General features: G+C 40.6%; 1 protein-coding gene across 1 annotated transcript in view; it reads left to right on the top strand.

The window, feature by feature from the left end:
* Positions 1-2,808: 2,808 nt before the first annotated feature.
* SNX25 (sorting nexin 25) overlaps positions 2,809-17,383 on the top strand; it is an 83,270-nt gene continuing 68,695 nt past the window's right edge. The window contains exons 1-2 of the mRNA XM_066185878.1: positions 2,809-3,384; positions 15,579-15,663. Of these exons, the coding sequence (XP_066041975.1) occupies positions 2,938-3,384; positions 15,579-15,663 (532 nt within the window). The 5' untranslated portion in view covers positions 2,809-2,937. The remainder of the gene's footprint in view (positions 3,385-15,578; positions 15,664-17,383) is intronic.

Below are 17,383 nucleotides of genomic sequence, written 5' to 3'. Positions count from 1 at the left end.
TGATGGATATTTGCTTTCTATTTTCTACCCAATGAGAATAAAACAACTTTATAAGAAACCTTCTGGCATGTTGGGCCTTATCCAAAAGCTTTTAGACTCTGCAAGAATCTCTGCTGGTTTTAATGGTCATATGTATTTAAAAAGCCCTGGTCCCAAAGCCCTTCAGTGAATCATCAGGATGTTTTACCACATAGTATTTCACATGGGAAATGACTGCCATTGAAATAGTACTTTCACTATTATGGTATGATGATTTTTACCTTTAATCACATTAGACATGTTACTTAAATAGTCCATTTTAGATACACTGTGAATGGTCTGAACTAGCATTTAAAAGGATTTTGTGCAATTTAATATCCACTAAATAGAACAAACTGTAATAGAATTATATATTTTATCTTACTAAGTTACAGTGAGGACTTTGGATCAGATTAAGGAGCAGTGTCTTCTTTGATAAGTGACCAACGGGGGACCTAAAATCACTTCATAACCACTTCTTGTGATTTTGAGAGGAAACTTCTAATACACTCAGGGAGGTATGTAGGGACACCAGACCATCAGACACTATGAGTTAGAAACAGCTTAGAAAATATTGTGATGGAGTAAAACATTTGTTGTAACTCAGAATCCTGACTAGCTCCATGCTATTCTGTGCCCATTTCCGTTACAGTTCTGCACCATGAGCTGACATGCAATTCCCTATTACAAGTGCTCTTCCAGGGCTACAACAGACTTTTGGACACCTGCATTATTCATGCTCAGTGTCCTGGCTTGTTTAGCATCACAGAAGCTCAGGGAAGTTTGGTGTCTGGTTTTATAAATGCTGCTGTATTGCACTCTAAAAGATATAAAGAAATGTAAGAATTCACAAGATCAGAGCATTGGTATTTGTTTCTCTTCTTCATAACTGCGTTTAGAAAGTAAAATTCAGGGCTTTTTTTTTTTAACACCTCAACTGACACAGCAGTGGCAATCTTACCAGCTGCTTACCAGTACACTTCTACCTCTAAACACTTTTATAGAGTTTACAGGTATCTGTTCTTAAAATGAAGCCCATGAGTAAATGCTTGTAAATCCACTTTTGCATAGTGTGCCTTCTGTAAGGAAAGACATTGCTGTTTACTCCTACTCTTGTTGCAAAGTGTAGAATATGTAAAAATTCTCTTAAGAAAGGATACTCTTTTATGTTTGATCTTTGTATACTTTCAAGACAAATCAAGAAGAAGGGAGATGTAATCCCTGAAACAGATAGTAGCTAAAAAGCAAGCTCTAAGTGATGTCCATGTGTTAGAAAAACAAATTACTTGTTGGGAGAATTGAACTGTTAATGTTCAGGGCTTGACATGCTTCAGTGATCTCAGACTTGGGGGGAGGTTAACAAAACTTGGGGAAAAGGATGTACCACTGATAGTGGACATAAAGAATGAAGAATTTATGTGACATAAGGACATTTGGCAGAACTCCCATGATAAGGAAGAAACCAATAAAACCAACTCAGCAATTGTGCTGAAATCAGTTCCAACTTGATAAAAGGTAATTCCAGCAGAGGGAGATCACAACCATCGACTCAAGGACCACCAACCCAAGAAATCCACCAAATCAAAAGAAGGCTGAGCATGCAGACTGATTAGCATGGGAAACGAGAGGATCGTTAACCAATAGAGGATAATATACTAATTAATAAGAGAACTATGGAACTTGTAGACAATGAACACTAATTCTTTTTGTTTGCTAAAATGTATACATAGTAAAAAGTTTTGATATTCGGTGTGCTTGATTTGTGGAATACCACTGAGCACCCAGGCTTGCACAACTCCGAAATAAGTAGTCAATGTCTCTCTTGAGTGTGTAATTATTGACTTGTTGCACAGTGGGTAATGAAGCTGATTTTTGCAGACAACACTCTGAAGAGATCAAGGCCTCCCAGTTCAGCTGAGCTCAGTAGTTGCTATGAGCTCACAAATTTGGTGGAGTTGTAGCTGTGCCACACATATGGTAAGATGAACATGTGTCCCAAGGACAGCTGAAATATGGCAAGCCTTGTGCCCTTTCAGGAATTTGTTCTCAGATCTACCACAATCAGATATAAAATATACAACAGACGGAGGGCAGTGACAGGAAGCCTGGCCGGCTTCTGTTGGGGTGGTGGGGCTGTCTTTTCTTAGAATCACTGCTGTACCATTTTCATCGTTGTTCTATCAACTTTTTATTTTTGAAGTCCAGTTATTTATGGCTTGCTTTGGCTGATCGGAGGGGAGCATACCGCCCACACTCAGGAGGCTTTCCGGATCTCTGAGATGCTCCACGCCAAGGCTTTTGCCCTAAGCTCTGGCTAGAGCCTCGATGACCCATGCCGGGTTCCTCTGAGCCCAGCCATCCTCCGTGCTGCAGCCTCCCGGCGGAGAGTTGTTCCCTAGCTTTCCGCGGAGCTAGGCTCCGCACTGCAACCGGCGGCGATTCCCCTCGCTTCGTCCGAGCGTACCCATTTCCTGGCCTGTGCGTGGGGACGCCCCCAACCCCCGCCACGGGAGCCCCCGGGACCCGACACGAGCGAGCCGGGCCCCGCCGTGGGGCGGTGCGGCGGGCGCACATGTCCCGGGCCCGCCCGCCCGGCAGGCACCGCCCCCGCCTCCGCCCCCTCCCCGGCCGGACACCGAGCGGCGCGGCGGGGCCTCCCCGGCTGCTGCCACGGTGCTCGGCTCCCGCCGCCCAGCGCGGGGCAGCGCTGCTGCCAGGAAGCGGCCCGGCCGCCGCGCACCCTCCTGCCGCTGGGCATGAGCTCCGGCTCCCCCGGCGGCCGCAGCGGTGCCAGTGGCGGCGGCGGGCGGCGGAGGAGGCGGCGGCGGCGGAGGAGAGGGGGGAGCCCGGGAGCGGCGACCTTCGCAGGGGGCTGCCGCGGCGGGAGATGCGCTTGCTCCCAGCGGCGCCAGGAGCAGCATGTTCCCCGGTGCTGACAGCGCTAGCAGCACGGCCGGGCAGCCCGAGGCGGCCGGGGCCGCCACCCCCGGCCCGCTGGGCTCGCACGGCCCCGGCGGCGAGGCGCGCCGCCGCAGCGCCCCGGCGGCCGCCGCTGTGGTCGGCGGCGGAGAAGAGGAGGCGGCGGAAGACGAGGAGGATGAGGATCCCGGCTCATCCCGCTTCGTGCTGGCGGCGGGACTGGGGCTTCTGGCCGTGTCCGTCGTCCACCTGGGGCAGGAGCGGGCCGAGGCGGGGGGCGGCGGGCCGCCGTGCCTGGCGCTGCTGCTGCTCCGCCTCGCCCTCTACGCTGGCTGCGCCGCCGCTGCCGCCGCGTTGGGCACCCTGATCGTCCTGATGTGCCGCGGCCGCCGCCGCCTGCCGCCACCGGACTTCGCCGCCGTCTCTCCGGTCCGGCCGGTCGCGGGGGTGAGTAGCGGGAGGGGGAGCGGAGCGGGCGGTGGCCGCGGCGCGCCCTCCCTGCCCGGCGGCGGGGCGGAGGTGGCGCGGCCCTCGCTCCGCCGTGGAACGCCACGCCGCCCGAACCCGTTGTCCTGCCTTCCTGCCGCGGCCGCAGCAGCCTGCCCGCACTCTGCCGCTCGACGGGGTTTTAAATGGGAAAAGTTGTGTTGGAGGGTAGCAGGCGCACCGGAAAAATCAACACTTTGCTCCGAGAGAGATCGCCGGATTGCGGGAATGCTCGCACGGTGGTTCGCTCCCCGGTGGCTGTGCCTAAAATTCTTTTCTGCTCCTTGCCTTGAAATGTCACTGGTAAAAGAGAGAGACCTGGTCGAAGAGGCAGCTTAATGTTGCTTTAATGCGTTCTCTGAAGTTGGACAGCTTCAGATAGTGTTATCATAGTGCCATTTTGTACTCAAGTCGTTGCAGACTTCTGTGCAAAAGTGAAGCAATTTCATTTTCTGTATATATTTCAAAATATACTAGCTCACGAGCTCTATGTAGCTCACAGCTTAGTATTTTCTGGGTTCTTCTAAATGGGGTTGCTTGTGTGAGGCATTTGGAAACTTTCCTCCCATCCACAGCCCTGTTCCCCATCATCCAGTGCTTGGAAGCTCATCCTAGGTGAGCCTGAAAAAATAGTGCTGGAAATTGAGGACCTTCCTACACTCCTGCTTTGCCATGGGTCGCAGGGATGTGGTGTTTACTGTTACAGCTGGCGACTGCAGCCAGGAGCCCTTGGCCCCTCAACCCTTGGTGAGTTGTAGGTGTGTTAGCACACGAACCGCTGCATCAATAAACAGACTGTACTGTGTAAGTGCTATTTCCCTTCAGTGGTGTCAGGATACCTGAGGGCACTCTAAGAAGAAAAAGGAAAGGAATTTGTCACCTGGGTGTGCAGCCTAGCTGTTCTGGTAACCCAGTTTGTTACATTTAGTACACGTACACTTATTGGTAGCATTAAGTAAGTAACGCTGTCACGTGTTTCTGGGGCTGCAGTCGATGCAGCTGAGTTTGCAGAACACAGGGTGCTGGCAGGGCAGAGAACCTATTACAAATCACTAGCTGATACAGTTGTCTTTCTGTCTTTTCAGTCAAATTGCTAACAACCTGTAGTAATAGTTTATTCCTTCACTCTTTGACACAGAGATTGAAGGACCCTGTGTTTGGGAGCAATATGCTTTTTCCTGGTCTGCATTTAATGGAAGCTGGAAGAGTATTGTTGCCGGAAGGGATCATTTGGTCAGGGGTTGTTGAATTTAGTGAATAATACAACTTGCAAAGATGCAGTCAGGATCTATGTGTGGCTCTGTGTGATACTCATTTTATCTTATTGGTAGAATTTTTTAAAACGTCCTCTTTGCTTTGAAACTCAACATCATACTCAGCTTTTTGAAGGAAGTGAAGAGTAAGTAATGTGTATGAGCATTAAGGTGGGAAGTAAGAAGCTGTAACACACAAAGTGATAAAAGGTGGGTACAGCTAGGGATTGTTCAGCTGTTTTTTGTCATAGGAGTCTTAGGTAGCAAATGTGTGTTAGGTGCGTGAGCACCTTCTAGTAAAGGACCATGTGCTTTTGTTTTTAGCCATACATCTGTGGCTACACATCTATACCACTATGTTACACCAAACAGAAAAAATACGTAAATGGATCAATTGATCGTCTAAACAGCAATTCCTGTTGCTTTCAGATTTACAAAAATAAATGTTTCAGTGTTAATGCCATAGCTCCAGGGGTATTTGGGTACTTGAATACTTACCAGAACATCTGGGTGAATTAACATACTTTTACATAGTACCAAAAAAGATGTGTACATAAGCTTAGCAATCAAAATCTCCCTGCTGCCTCAATGAGGAGCAACTTTCAGATTTGTGAAGCAGCCGAACCATAAAAATCAATTTAATTTGGGAAGCCAAGATTTGAAGAAAAAAAAAATTATTGCTTTCTTTGTCTTCTCCTTTGTGAAAAATGTAAGGCTTCTGAAAAACTTTAACCTACTGAGCAGCAGTGGAACTAGAAGTGTCCAGAGACAAATAGTCACTTCTGTTACTGTGCCATCTGCACTTTGTTTTTGCAGTGTGTTAACTTCTCTTGAAGTTGTTCTCCTGTTGTATCCATCCTTTGGATTTGTATATATAAATAGTGCACACCTGCTGTTGCACTGTGTGGTCTAATTTGTAGTGTTTGCATTTACTGTAGCTCTATGGGATGTGTTTGTTGTTTCAGAAGGGAATTGAAATTTGGTATTCAAAATTCACTGGTAAGGCAGCAGTACTTGCTAAAACCATTTTCCCAGGATTGTTTCATTACCATCTCTCTGACGCCATTAAAATTTTTCTTTCCTCCCTCTTTGCACTGTTCCCAAAAGTTTACACTACATGAAAGGGATGTCCGAAAAAGGAGGTTTTTACCCTATTTAGAAGATGTAATTCCAGGCATCTGAATTGGGTTTCTCATACCTTCAATTTATAATTTTGTTGATTTCTTTCTGGTACAAAGTGGCTTCAGAACTGCAAGGCTTCTTGAAGAGCTTTTCTGCTCATGATTTTTTATATGTGTAGCAGACTTTCTAATTGGGACTCCAGCAACATGTAGGTGAAGAAAGTAAAATTGTCTAGATAGGCAGCATATAGAAAGGAGTGTAGGCCATTCACTAAAACTTCCTGGTTTAGTTGGTCTTTTCATTTTATGTTCTTTTGCATTTACACTGCTTTTTTATCATTTAGTTGCTACTCTCGTGTAGAGAGCTCTCATAAAGCCTTACGATCCTTTTGTCTTTTCTGGGAGCCAGTAGTAGGATGACAGTAAAGCTATAGTTTTTTCAGCCTTGTTTTTTCTTTTCCTCAAGAATAAGGAAGAACTACCTGTTGGCCTAATAATTAGGAAAAAATGTAAGGTAAAAACCTTATTATGACTGGCATCTCACTCTATATGTGTTTTATGTACAAAATTCAGAGAATTCACTTTTCATTCTTTTCGTGATTTTTCACATTGGGGTTAACAAATGAGGAAACAATAAGTATTCAGGAATAAATATTTACTCTAGTGGTAGTCAGACCCAGCTCTTGGAAAGTTAGTGGGAGTACTCTTGACCAACTTCAAAGGGAGGTTGGATGGAGTCCCTTGTGCTGTGCTGAATAAAGGGAGTTTTTTGTACGTTCTCAATTCAGTAACCACTTAGCATGTGAGAGTTCAGTGCTGTTGATTTTCATGGACCTATTCATGCAAGTGAGGAATGAGTGAGGAAGTGCAGTGTTGCAGGTTAGGATTTCAGAAGAGCAAGGTACCTATCTTTTTTTCATTTTGCTTGAACTTGCATCTTCTTAGAGTAGCCCTCTTCTTGAATGTAAAGCTGTGCTTTGTCCATTTTTTGTGTAACTCCTTTGGGATTTGAAAGGTGAGCCTGAAGTCAGATACCTCAGCAAGAACATTTGAAATATGCTGAGAATTACAAAGCAAGCTGTGTGATTTATATATCCCCATGATAATCACATGCTTTCAATGTAGTTTCTCTGTAGGTGACAGCTCTGCTCACAAAAACTCTCTGGGCAGTCTCCTGGCTTCCACATAAAGTTCTGTGTTTCATTGGAAGGGAGGTGTACAGGCAGCTCATAATAATGTCGTAATACTTTAAGTACTTGCAGGTAGTACAGATAATATTGGTAAATAGTTTCTATTGATATTGAAATAATAGGAATTGAATGAGTCCTTGAAATTGTATATTTTATTATTGTCTGGTATTTTTCAGCACTTTTCAGGAGCTGTTTTAGGACAAGATTATTTGTGGTGGAGGTGAACAGCAAAATACAAGACAGCAAAGAGGCATGATGTACCAATTGTACTTTAGTGAGAATGTCTGTTTTAAAGGAGATTTTCACTTCTCGAGTACCAGTGGACTTGCTCATAGCAAAGATAGTCCTGGATTAGAACATATGTAACCCTTTAAAATTTGAGTTTGCTCCCAAAAGTTCTTTACCTTGTGTGGTTGTAGAGGGAGATTGCTTTGACTCATGTAAAGAACCTTGTTAACAAAGCTAGTGGGAGGGGGAAGGAAAACACTTTTTCCCACATTTGTGTGAGTTGTTTCTCTGCCAAAAAAACTGGCAGAGATGGGATTTTCTTTTCAGCATAATGTTTTAACTCTGATTCAAAGCAAAAACTCTGAGTAAACGAGTTGGGTTATCAACTTCATTTTAATAATGCAGAACATCATGATTAGTTTATTAAATTTCAGTGCTGCATTTTAAATTCTGATTAAGTGAATTATCTTCTGTATACAGAAGGCTCTACCTAGTCTGACTACAGCACTAACAGAAGGATAATAAATGTGCTTTTTTCTTCCCAGTAAAAGGGGTACCCAGATTCTAATATCCTATCTTTAGTTTTCTACAATTAACAGTTGTCAATTATTTTTTGTGTTTCTTTAAAACTCATCTCCTGAAATATTTGGTCACTATTGTTTACTACAGTTTAATAGATCTTTAATTTTTAGCATTGGTTTACTCTTGCTTTCTGGCCCTGAAGCCAGATCACACTACATGTGATCGTAATTTATGTTCCTAAAGGCTTGTTCCATCCGTGAATGTGGATTTTTGTGAATATGTCATTAGTGGAGGGGGCATGGGTAAAGCTTTTTTCATTGAATCAGGTTGTCATTGAACTATCTGAATCCTGGAATACAGTACTGCTTTTATCCAACCCATAGGAGGATGTGTTGTGAAATGGAAATGGTCCCAGTATTTCAAAGGGGATGGCAACTTAACCGAGGTCGGGTATCTGTCACAGCATCCAAGCTGAGTGCTCTGCCCTTTGTGAAGAACATAAGGGAAGCAGAGAAAAAGGACACAGAGTTTTGTTTTCCTTCAGTGTTGGACTTTTGCCATGAGATGAACCCTGTGAAGGTAAGCTTGCAGGAGCCCCAGCAGCAGTGGGAAGTGGAAGGTTTGCCATCTGTGGGCATAAATTTCAAGTGGGGTGCAAAAGAGTTCTTGAGGTAGTAGGTAGTTTGGAGGAACTGTGAGGGAGAGGAGAAGCTTCTTAACTCCTTCCAATTTTGATCTTTATGCTTTAGTAAGGCTTCAGAAGTATTTATGGGTTTTTCTAAACCCAAAGCCAAGCACCTTCTGTCCTATTCTCTGGCTGCATGGGCGATATTTAGAGCTCCGATGTTGCAGAATTTTTGTAAAAGCAATAACAGTCTCTGGTTGTGGCAATTTTGTTGTGCTTTAGACTGTCTTGGGATTGCAAGCAGATATTCTACTGCCAGTCTTTTAATTGATGGGTTGTTTCTGGATTGAAAGGAGAAGATATGTTTAGTGTGTTTTTAACAGAACTCAGAGTCTCATGTTTGTTCTTGGTTCGATCTCATTTATAGGCAGGTCAACAATGAGCCTTCTATGATCTGGTTGAATTTACTGCTGGAAAAGTCCTGAAATTAAAATAATGAAAATGTATTTTAGCAATTTCTACCAATTCCATGGTTATTTAAAAATGTTAAGGGAATGTTGCATGAATTGCAAGTGTTCTGTTATAGTTCAGCAGGGACCCGTGGTTTGGACATTTCTGGTACAGTTTATTTTTAGGGATCTGTGGAACATCTGTTATAATTTTGGATTTATAGGCTTTTTCAGAATTGGAACTTTCTTAGGGCTGCATATGTTGATTACCTGCAGGTGTAACTTTGAAGTGATAACTTTATTATTACAGGAGACTGACCTCAGGAAATTAAATGTTTTTCGGACTCTGTCTCTCACTTCTTTGTCCTATAACTCCTTAGAAGCAGACTTAGTTTTCCACACCTTTTTCGTCACCATGTATCTTTAGAGATGTCTTGTCTTGTCATGCAGTCCTTTCTGATTCCTTTCATTGGATCTTGTGTCGTTATCAGCTCTTTACTGTGCTTGATGTTTAATTTTTTCAACTTTGTGTTAGATTGACATCTCATTTTGCCGTTAGTTGGGCTGTTTTTACATTTCACCTAGGAACTGCTGCTCGCACGAACAGTGTTTTATGATTGAAAACATAACTAGGGAGCTAGTTCATTTCTCCTGATAACCAAGCTCTGCTAAGTCAGTAAAGATGGGCAGTGGGCTCATAGAGATCTTACCGTCCTAGTCTCTTGCAGGGAAATTCTAAGGGTGGCTATAAAACTTCTGTAATAAGGTCAAGAGTGAAGACATTCTGCATTCAAGGTACACTTTGACATTGAGAATAGTATAGACATGTATCAGAAACATTCTGAAAATAAAATCACATAAAGTTCTCTTGTGTTGCCAAGTCTTGGTTTCCTGCTCTCTGCAAAGGAGAGCAGCAGAATTTACCCAAGGAAAGAGCCAGTTACATAGAATCCTGTATCCTTTCCCAAGCTGTAACTTCAAGTGGTTAAGAAGATAAAGAAATTATGTAGTCATGAGGGGGACAGATTTGTGTTGTGTGTATGGGAGTTTTTTGTGATCTGTCATTCTATACCATATTTTCTCTTATTTAATGTGCACAGTGGAACAGAACAAGTTAGTGGTAATAAAATGAATGATGATGGTGCATTTGGCATGCTTTGTGGCACTCTTGAAAAGACAGAACACCCTATAAAATGTGTGCTTCGTGAAAAGTCATGTGCAGGAGGGGTATAGCAATAGACCTTGCAGGAGTTTTTCTCTGGTTGCTAAGCTGAGACTGCAGCACAAGCATGATTTTGTGCTGGTTTTTCTGGCTTGCCAGCAGTTTAGTTTTCATGCCATATGGCTCATTTGGCCTTGAAGTATAGACCATAGGTTCTTCTTGTCTCTTTTTAAAGAGGAGGAGTGTGTGGAAACATTCAGTAAGCTGGGGCTATGCCTGTACCTTGAGAATTCATTTAAGATTTTATTTTGATGGGAATATTAAAAATTCCAGCACAGGATAATGCTGTATTTCTTGCTGAGCAGCAATTTGAATGCTAACTTCACAATTGTTTCTTGGCTGTACTAATGAGAATGAAAGTAATACCTGAGAAATATTTCATTTTCATATTCTTATTCTTATCTGTCTGGTATTCTGTGAAATCTCAGGTGAAGAAAATTCTGCCCTGATTATAAAGTTTTTACACTGCTACAGTTTTATCAGTTTTAAACATGGTACAGTTAAGATGGAAAATCTCGATCTGGTAAACACAGTTTACACATTCCAGGAGCTACTACATTAGTAGAAATAATGATGTGATATAATAAAATAATTATTGAGGTAATAATGCTTAAGATAAGAGGATTAATGTGCATTAGGTATGTTGACTTTTAAATTGGTAATTATGGTATCCCTTAATGCTGAATGTGACACATACATACTTGCCTTGTAATCTTAAATAGGACAACAAGTATAAATTAAAAAATATTACCTCTTGTGAATAGAAATTTATTTTTGCATCATTAGTTGAAATAATGTTTGGATAAGAACATCTATATGAAGTAGTATGTGGATAAGAACATGTCTATCCACATCTGTTAAATAGGAATTTATGGAGAGTTCAGTGAAGTATTTATTGTTTGAGGCTGTGACACTTTATTATCAAGGTCCAGTCTGATGTTAATGTATGTTTTACAAAGATAAGAGGAAAGTTAATAGGGCAACAGTGGGTGGAACAAGTAACTATGAGGAACTGGTTGGTCTGTGTATGCTGAATTAGATGCAGTCTTTGCCTTTCAGATCAGTGATTAAACTGCCTCATCCACAATCTCCACTCATATTGTGGCATCTGTCATGATCTCTGTTCTAGTTTTGTTGTAATTGAATTAATGTAATAGGAATAATTGTAAATTTTTCTCTGCTTCTGGCCTTAATTCCATGGCAGAGTAAAGCTGCATGTGGTGTGTCTGTAGCAGGTGTCTGGCTTTCTGCTCCTGTGTTTTAAAAATTGAATTTGATGCGAAGTGTTGCAAATGAATTTCTTGATAGTGGAAGGTACTCCTGTGTTCTCTGCGCTTTGCCATTTATTGAGTGTTGTTGCTGAAATACCTTCTTAAGTCTTTATTATTTAACATTTATTGTTGTCTTCAGTGCTAATTTAAAATTACTTATATAGTTTAAACCAATAAATGACATTTACTTAATTTTTTTATCTGTAGGAGACTGAACCTAAGACAAAATTTCAGGTTCAATGCCAGGCTTTTTTTCTTCTCTTTTTTTTTATTGGCCCATTCAGACTGTTGTTTTCCTCATCCTTAATAGTTTTCAAAAGTATCAAACAGTGAATGACTGTTGTTTTAAGTCTACAGGAAATGCACACATCCTTTTTTTCAGCCTGTAAGCAAAGTCAGAACTGAGGAAAACTTGAACTGTTGCAGGAAACAGGCCTCGCAGTTTGTAGCAACCTCATTCTCAGCACATACTTTCAAAATGTGCTCCACCCCTACCCCTTCAAGTTCTTTTGTTAAGTTTTATTTATGTTTCAGTCTGGTTTCTGTCATTATTTACCAATGAAATCTACAGACTGCAACCCAATTGTCTTGACACTACTTTAATATATATATATATTTATATATATATTTATATATATTTATATATATTTTTATATGTATATATATTATTAAGGCTTGTGATAGTGCAAGTCAAGACTTAGAGGAACATGCCAGGTTTTAGTCAGCATAAAAGAGCATCTAAACTAGAGCTTTGACTGTGTTAAAATCATTTACAAATGTCTTTGGCACAGTCAGGGCTATGCCAACTATTTCATGAAACCTGCACCATTTTTCTTTAGATGAATGACATGAAGAAAAATGTGAAAACATTCAAATCTAGGCTTTCTAGCTGAACCTGTTTCCTATGTATGCCCTCCATCTGACTTGAGTCAGAGGTGGGAAGAAAGTCTTTCAGTGAAATATGCTGTATTTTTCATAATCTCAGCTGTTAGAGCTGAGCTTGGACTGTGAATTTTCTGGAATCCTTCTGTAATCCCAGATGTTGGTTGTCTGCATGACCAGGTTGTTTGCAGTTGTTTTTAAAGTGTTTGTTGCCATATATCATCTAACTTGGGGGTGCTTGCTTATTTAATTAATTCATCATTATTCTTGTCACAGAAACAGTACTTTTTGAAAGGAAACCTAAACTAACAATATTTAAGTCTGTTAAATGCAAGAAATGCTATTTGTGAAATGGAAAGAAAAAATTGGTTTGATCAGCTCTTTTAGACAAGGCACCTTTAGATCTGATATATTATCAATCATGACATGAAATTAACAGATCTCTGAAGGGTCATCAAGGTTCATGAATAGTTCAGGTTGGAAGGAATATCTGGAGGGCATCTAGTTCATCCTCATGCTCAGAGTGAGGAAGATTGAGAGATGAAGACTCCACAGTCTGTTAGCACCCCTGATACTTGAGAAGCCTCATGATTAAAATAGTTTTGCCTTGTGATGGGAATTTCCTGTGTTGCAATGTTTCCTAATGTCCTGTGCTTCTGCAAGAAGAGCCTGGCTCCCTTTTCTCTGTATCCTGTCATGCAGTAGTTGGAGAGAGCAGTAAGGTCTCCCTGAAGTTTTTTTTTTTCTTAAACCTGAACTAACCCAACCAGTATCATAGGTTAATAGTTGAACTCAATGATATTAGAGATATCTTCCAGCCTAGACAATTCCATGATCACTCTATACATTTGAACATTCCTGTTTATTCAAATGTTAGATTCTCATCTGTTTGTGAAAATTCGTTTTTCAATGAAGTTGAAACCTTGTTTTAAACCAAGGTGGTTTCTTTTGCTCTTTGCTGTTCTCTTCTATGGTTCATGGTTGTATGCAGTACCTGTATGTGTATGGAAAAGTTCTCAGAAAGTCCCATACACTGTGCATCTTCCTTTGCCCTTCAGTAGTTACATTCATGCTACAGCAGAATCACTCTTGATATTGGTGGGATTAATTTTTACCTTTTATGTTTTTTATCATGTCTTGAACAACTTTTTTTACATGAAGAGATGGTGCCTTTTAAAAGTCAAATGTACCAGCCGTAGAGGATACTCTCAATGGAATGCATTCTTGCAAGCTGAAATGTGAGTTGGTGTCTGGTGTTCAAGAGGCAGCATTTTGCTGAGGCAGTACTAGTTTGTGTTGTTCTTAAAATGAGTTGTTCAAGCTTGAAACAAAAAATGATCAGTTCCTGCTTTTTGGAATTGCAAAGATTGGATCATAATGTGGTAATGTGGAACAAGCTACTTAGCTTCTTGCAAGTACAGATCCCCTCTGAAGGTTGCTTTCTTCTTCTTTTTTTTTTTTTTTTTGATTTAACTTTGTTAACTTCTTTAACTTTAGTTTTGAAGGGAGTAATTTGGTGAGTGCTGCATTGGAGGGTTTAGTGATGCTTTAGGCCATAGAAAATGCCTCCTGCAATGTATGTGATGCAACCGTTGACGCCTAAGTTAGCCTAAGGTCACTGACTGCCATGCAGGTAGGACTCAGTTCAGCAGAAGGATTAGCCTTGTAGGATACCTAAGCTGGCATGAGTGTTAGGACAGATGGAGTGTGTTGAGCATGGAGCTTGAGTCAGGGTTGTGGGCTCATGTTTAGGAGCTCTTTTTTCACAGACCTGAGTGAGTTTGTTTAATTGGGTTTTCTGAATACCTTTCCCTAAGGTGCTTGGGGTGTTTAATGTCTCTGCAAGTCCTCTCTTTTTAATTTTTTAAATAATGCAGTTCCCTGCTGCAAATAAAGCAGAAAAATCCTGAAGCAATTGTGTGACTGGCATTAACACAGCTTTGTGTTGAGAAAGTGTGATAACATTGGCAGCCAGAGATGATGTATTGGAGCCTTACAAATAGTGTTAGGTGTCCTTACAAAGAGAAAAAATACTTTCTCCTGCTGTTTAGCTGGGTATAGCTGAAGCTTTTACCAGTGTTCAGATCAAAAAGGGTCTTGGAAATCTACAGTGGTTCACTAAATACTCTGTTTTTACACCTCATTAACTATGGTCTCGATAGTGAGGGGGCACTGCAGATGGAGGCAAATATGCTGAAGTCTTGCTGCTCCTGCCATTGATATGTCGTGAAGAAGGGAGGAAATCAGCTGAAAGACCACAATCGTGGTCTCAGAATAGTGACTGAAATAAGTCTGGGGAGTGTTGCTGCATTCATCCAAAAGGTGGTACAAATTAGCTGTGGGCAGGGGGACACTCACGGCATGGAAAGTACCCATCACTTTGCTGTGTGTTAGGCGTGAGAGAGCCTGAAAAGCTTTATTTTGCTCTTAAAAGTAGTGCTTGGACTCCTTTATCTAGGTCCTATTAGATGAACTTTGTTAGACTCTACATGCGTGTATCTGAAGTAGATGAAAAACGTTAAACCAAAATAGAGAGTATTAGCCTGCAAATTGGCTGAAATGATGGTATATTATTTTTAAGAACATTAAATAGTGTTTTTACTTTGTTTATACTGCTTTTCTATTCTCTGTGTGGTGAATGTTGGAGGGATGGTGATGCTCCTGAAGTGCTTTCTCCTTACGAAGGAGAATGAGCTCCAAGCTGATTGACAGTGGGAATGGTTTCTATTTCTGTTTTGAATTATACTCCTTTCTATATAAATACATCATGAGTCACTGTTCTTTGTCTATACCCTGAAAAATGTTTTTCTATCCGCCCACCTGTTTGGACACTGTGGGAGTGAATATTCCAATAAAGACAAATATTTGTATAGGACAGCAGCTTATAATGCAGAGGGCCAGAAGTATCTTTGAAGAAACAAATCGCAAAGAATGTGAATCGAAATTATTGTAGGAGATCTAAAGGCTTCTCTTTTGTTTTAAAAGTAGTTTATGAGGCTAAATTAAGTCCGTTGTCACAGCAGGCTATAAAAATGTTGTATTTGCTGTGAAAATACTGAATAAAAGAGTTCCACTTGTTTTGTTACGTGCATGTCCTATTCTGAGTGCACTGTCTTACAAATGAATGCAGCTCCTTTCTACCAAAAAAACTTCACTTAAGATAATTTTGCAAGTTGTGCAATGTATGATACACAGATCTTAATATGTGCTTAATGAAAAATGTATAATAACCTCATAGACAATTGACATTCCTTTGATTTAAGCATATGAGGTGACAGTATTTGTATAAAGACCAAATGATACAGTACTATTGCCTTGAATTCCAGTTTTATCATTCTGTAACTTTTGGTTTATTTCTTCCTCTTATGATGTATATTCTGTTTGAATTTCAGAGTAATTGGTCTGGAAGCTCTCATGATTCAATCCAATCAAGGAGAGTGGTTATTTCTCACAATATGGATAAAGCACTGAAAGAAGGTGAGTCTTAGGTGCATTAGAGTCTGAATACCTCTTATTCTTTTAGCAAACCATAACTGCACTATATTCCAAGACTTTAGAATACGACCCGGGTGTAATATACAACAGCAAGGTCTTGGTCTTCTCAAGAAATCCACTGGAGTAAGAAATGTGATCTTGTTTTTGCTATTCAGCTGATGTCTTGTCATTGTAGTGGCTGTTTTTTTACAGAAATACGTTGAGATACAGTCCTCAATGCTCTAAGCAAGGGGGTAACACTTAAGATATTCTTGGCTGGCTTTTCCTAAATTGATACATCCTGTAGATTTTTGCATACAGTCTTCCCATTTAGTGCAATTCTTGTCATTAAAACTGAATCTACAATCAACATTTCTGTTTCTGGCTGATACAGTATATCGGCCTTTTAAAAATATTTTATCTAATTTTGAATACTTTTTCCTTTAAGATTTCTTTGCAGCATGTTTTCCTACCTTTTAATTAATGGAGAGTATCTTTGAAAATTATCATTGCTTTAAATTGATTGGTTGTCTTATGACAGCTTGGTATGCATTATGTTTTTAAAGTTATTTTCATGGATAGCTATTAGCAGGACATGTAGCAAAATTGTAAAATTAGAACACTGCCTACCTGTGTCATCATTGAGTTGGATGCATGAGGCCATCCCTACTCAGTGAGGCTGAAAGAAAGTTACTAATACTTAAATGATTCATTTTTCAGAGTTAAGTACCTTATGCTGTGACAGCTCATGCCTTTCTGCTATTTTTTTTCAGAGTAGCTTTTACCCTTCATTCTCACGCTGAATTTTGGAGAGCAAACTTGTCAGATTTTGTTTTATTTCTTCCAGCCCTAAGTGATGAAGCCAACTTCTCTGTTTTGCAGTTTGACAAAGATGAAACTGTACTTTTTGTACTACCATACAAAGTGCTTTGGGTGTGAAAGGTGACTGAGTCATCTTAAGTTTGAGATACTGACTGCGATCAGTTTGAAATACTGAATGCAGTCCCAAAAGCAGTATTTGTTTTTTATTAGCACAAGATGATCAGTCTCTGTGAAAATAGACAGGACTTCTTGCTGTGGTAGTTCTGAAATTTGTAGCTGTCTTGATATGAATGGTGGTTTGTTTTTTGGTGTTGATTGTTTTGTTTTGTTTTGGTTGGTTGGTTGGTTTGTTTTTTGGGGTGTGTTTGGGTTGGGTTTTTTTTGTTTTGGTTTTTTTTTCCTTTTTGGGTTGGTTTGGGTTGGGTTTTTTGTTTGTTCCTTCCCCCCCTCCCCAATTTGTGGTTAAATAAAACTAGATTACTAATGATACAAAAAAATACCGTCTGTATTTGTGTTTCCAATCTTGCACTGATTAGGATTAAAATATTTATAAATTCCGGGAATTTTTTACAACTTTTTGCTCTCTAGATGTAATGTGCTACTCAACAAAATACTCTAGAGGGCCTTATTCATTTAGCTAGGAGACATTCAGTTTTAAGAAGGTTTTTAATCTTGGGCACCACTTTGGACTCCTAGTGCCTCTTGAGGTTTTGGGGTGAGTTTGTTTGTTTCTTTGTTTGTTTTAACAGATTTTTCTTCTCTTTACATTACCTTGGAGATGCACGGATAATGTCATCTGATTTCAGAAATGCTGTTGCTGGATATGAAGAGACAGCCCTTTGGTTTATTCTGATTTTTTTCAGCTGTTTTTCATTACTGTGTAACTGAGTTTGCTTGGGGT

The sequence above is a fragment of the Chamaea fasciata genome, unplaced genomic scaffold, assembly GCF_029207755.1.
Source record: "Chamaea fasciata isolate MVZ Bird 193981 ecotype frontalis unplaced genomic scaffold, bChaFas1.0.hap1 SCAF_6, whole genome shotgun sequence".
In the NCBI taxonomy this organism is placed as follows: domain Eukaryota; kingdom Metazoa; phylum Chordata; class Aves; order Passeriformes; family Sylviidae; genus Chamaea; species Chamaea fasciata.
The sequence above is the reverse complement of the archived record's forward strand: the minus strand, read 5'-3'. Positions and strand labels throughout refer to the sequence as shown.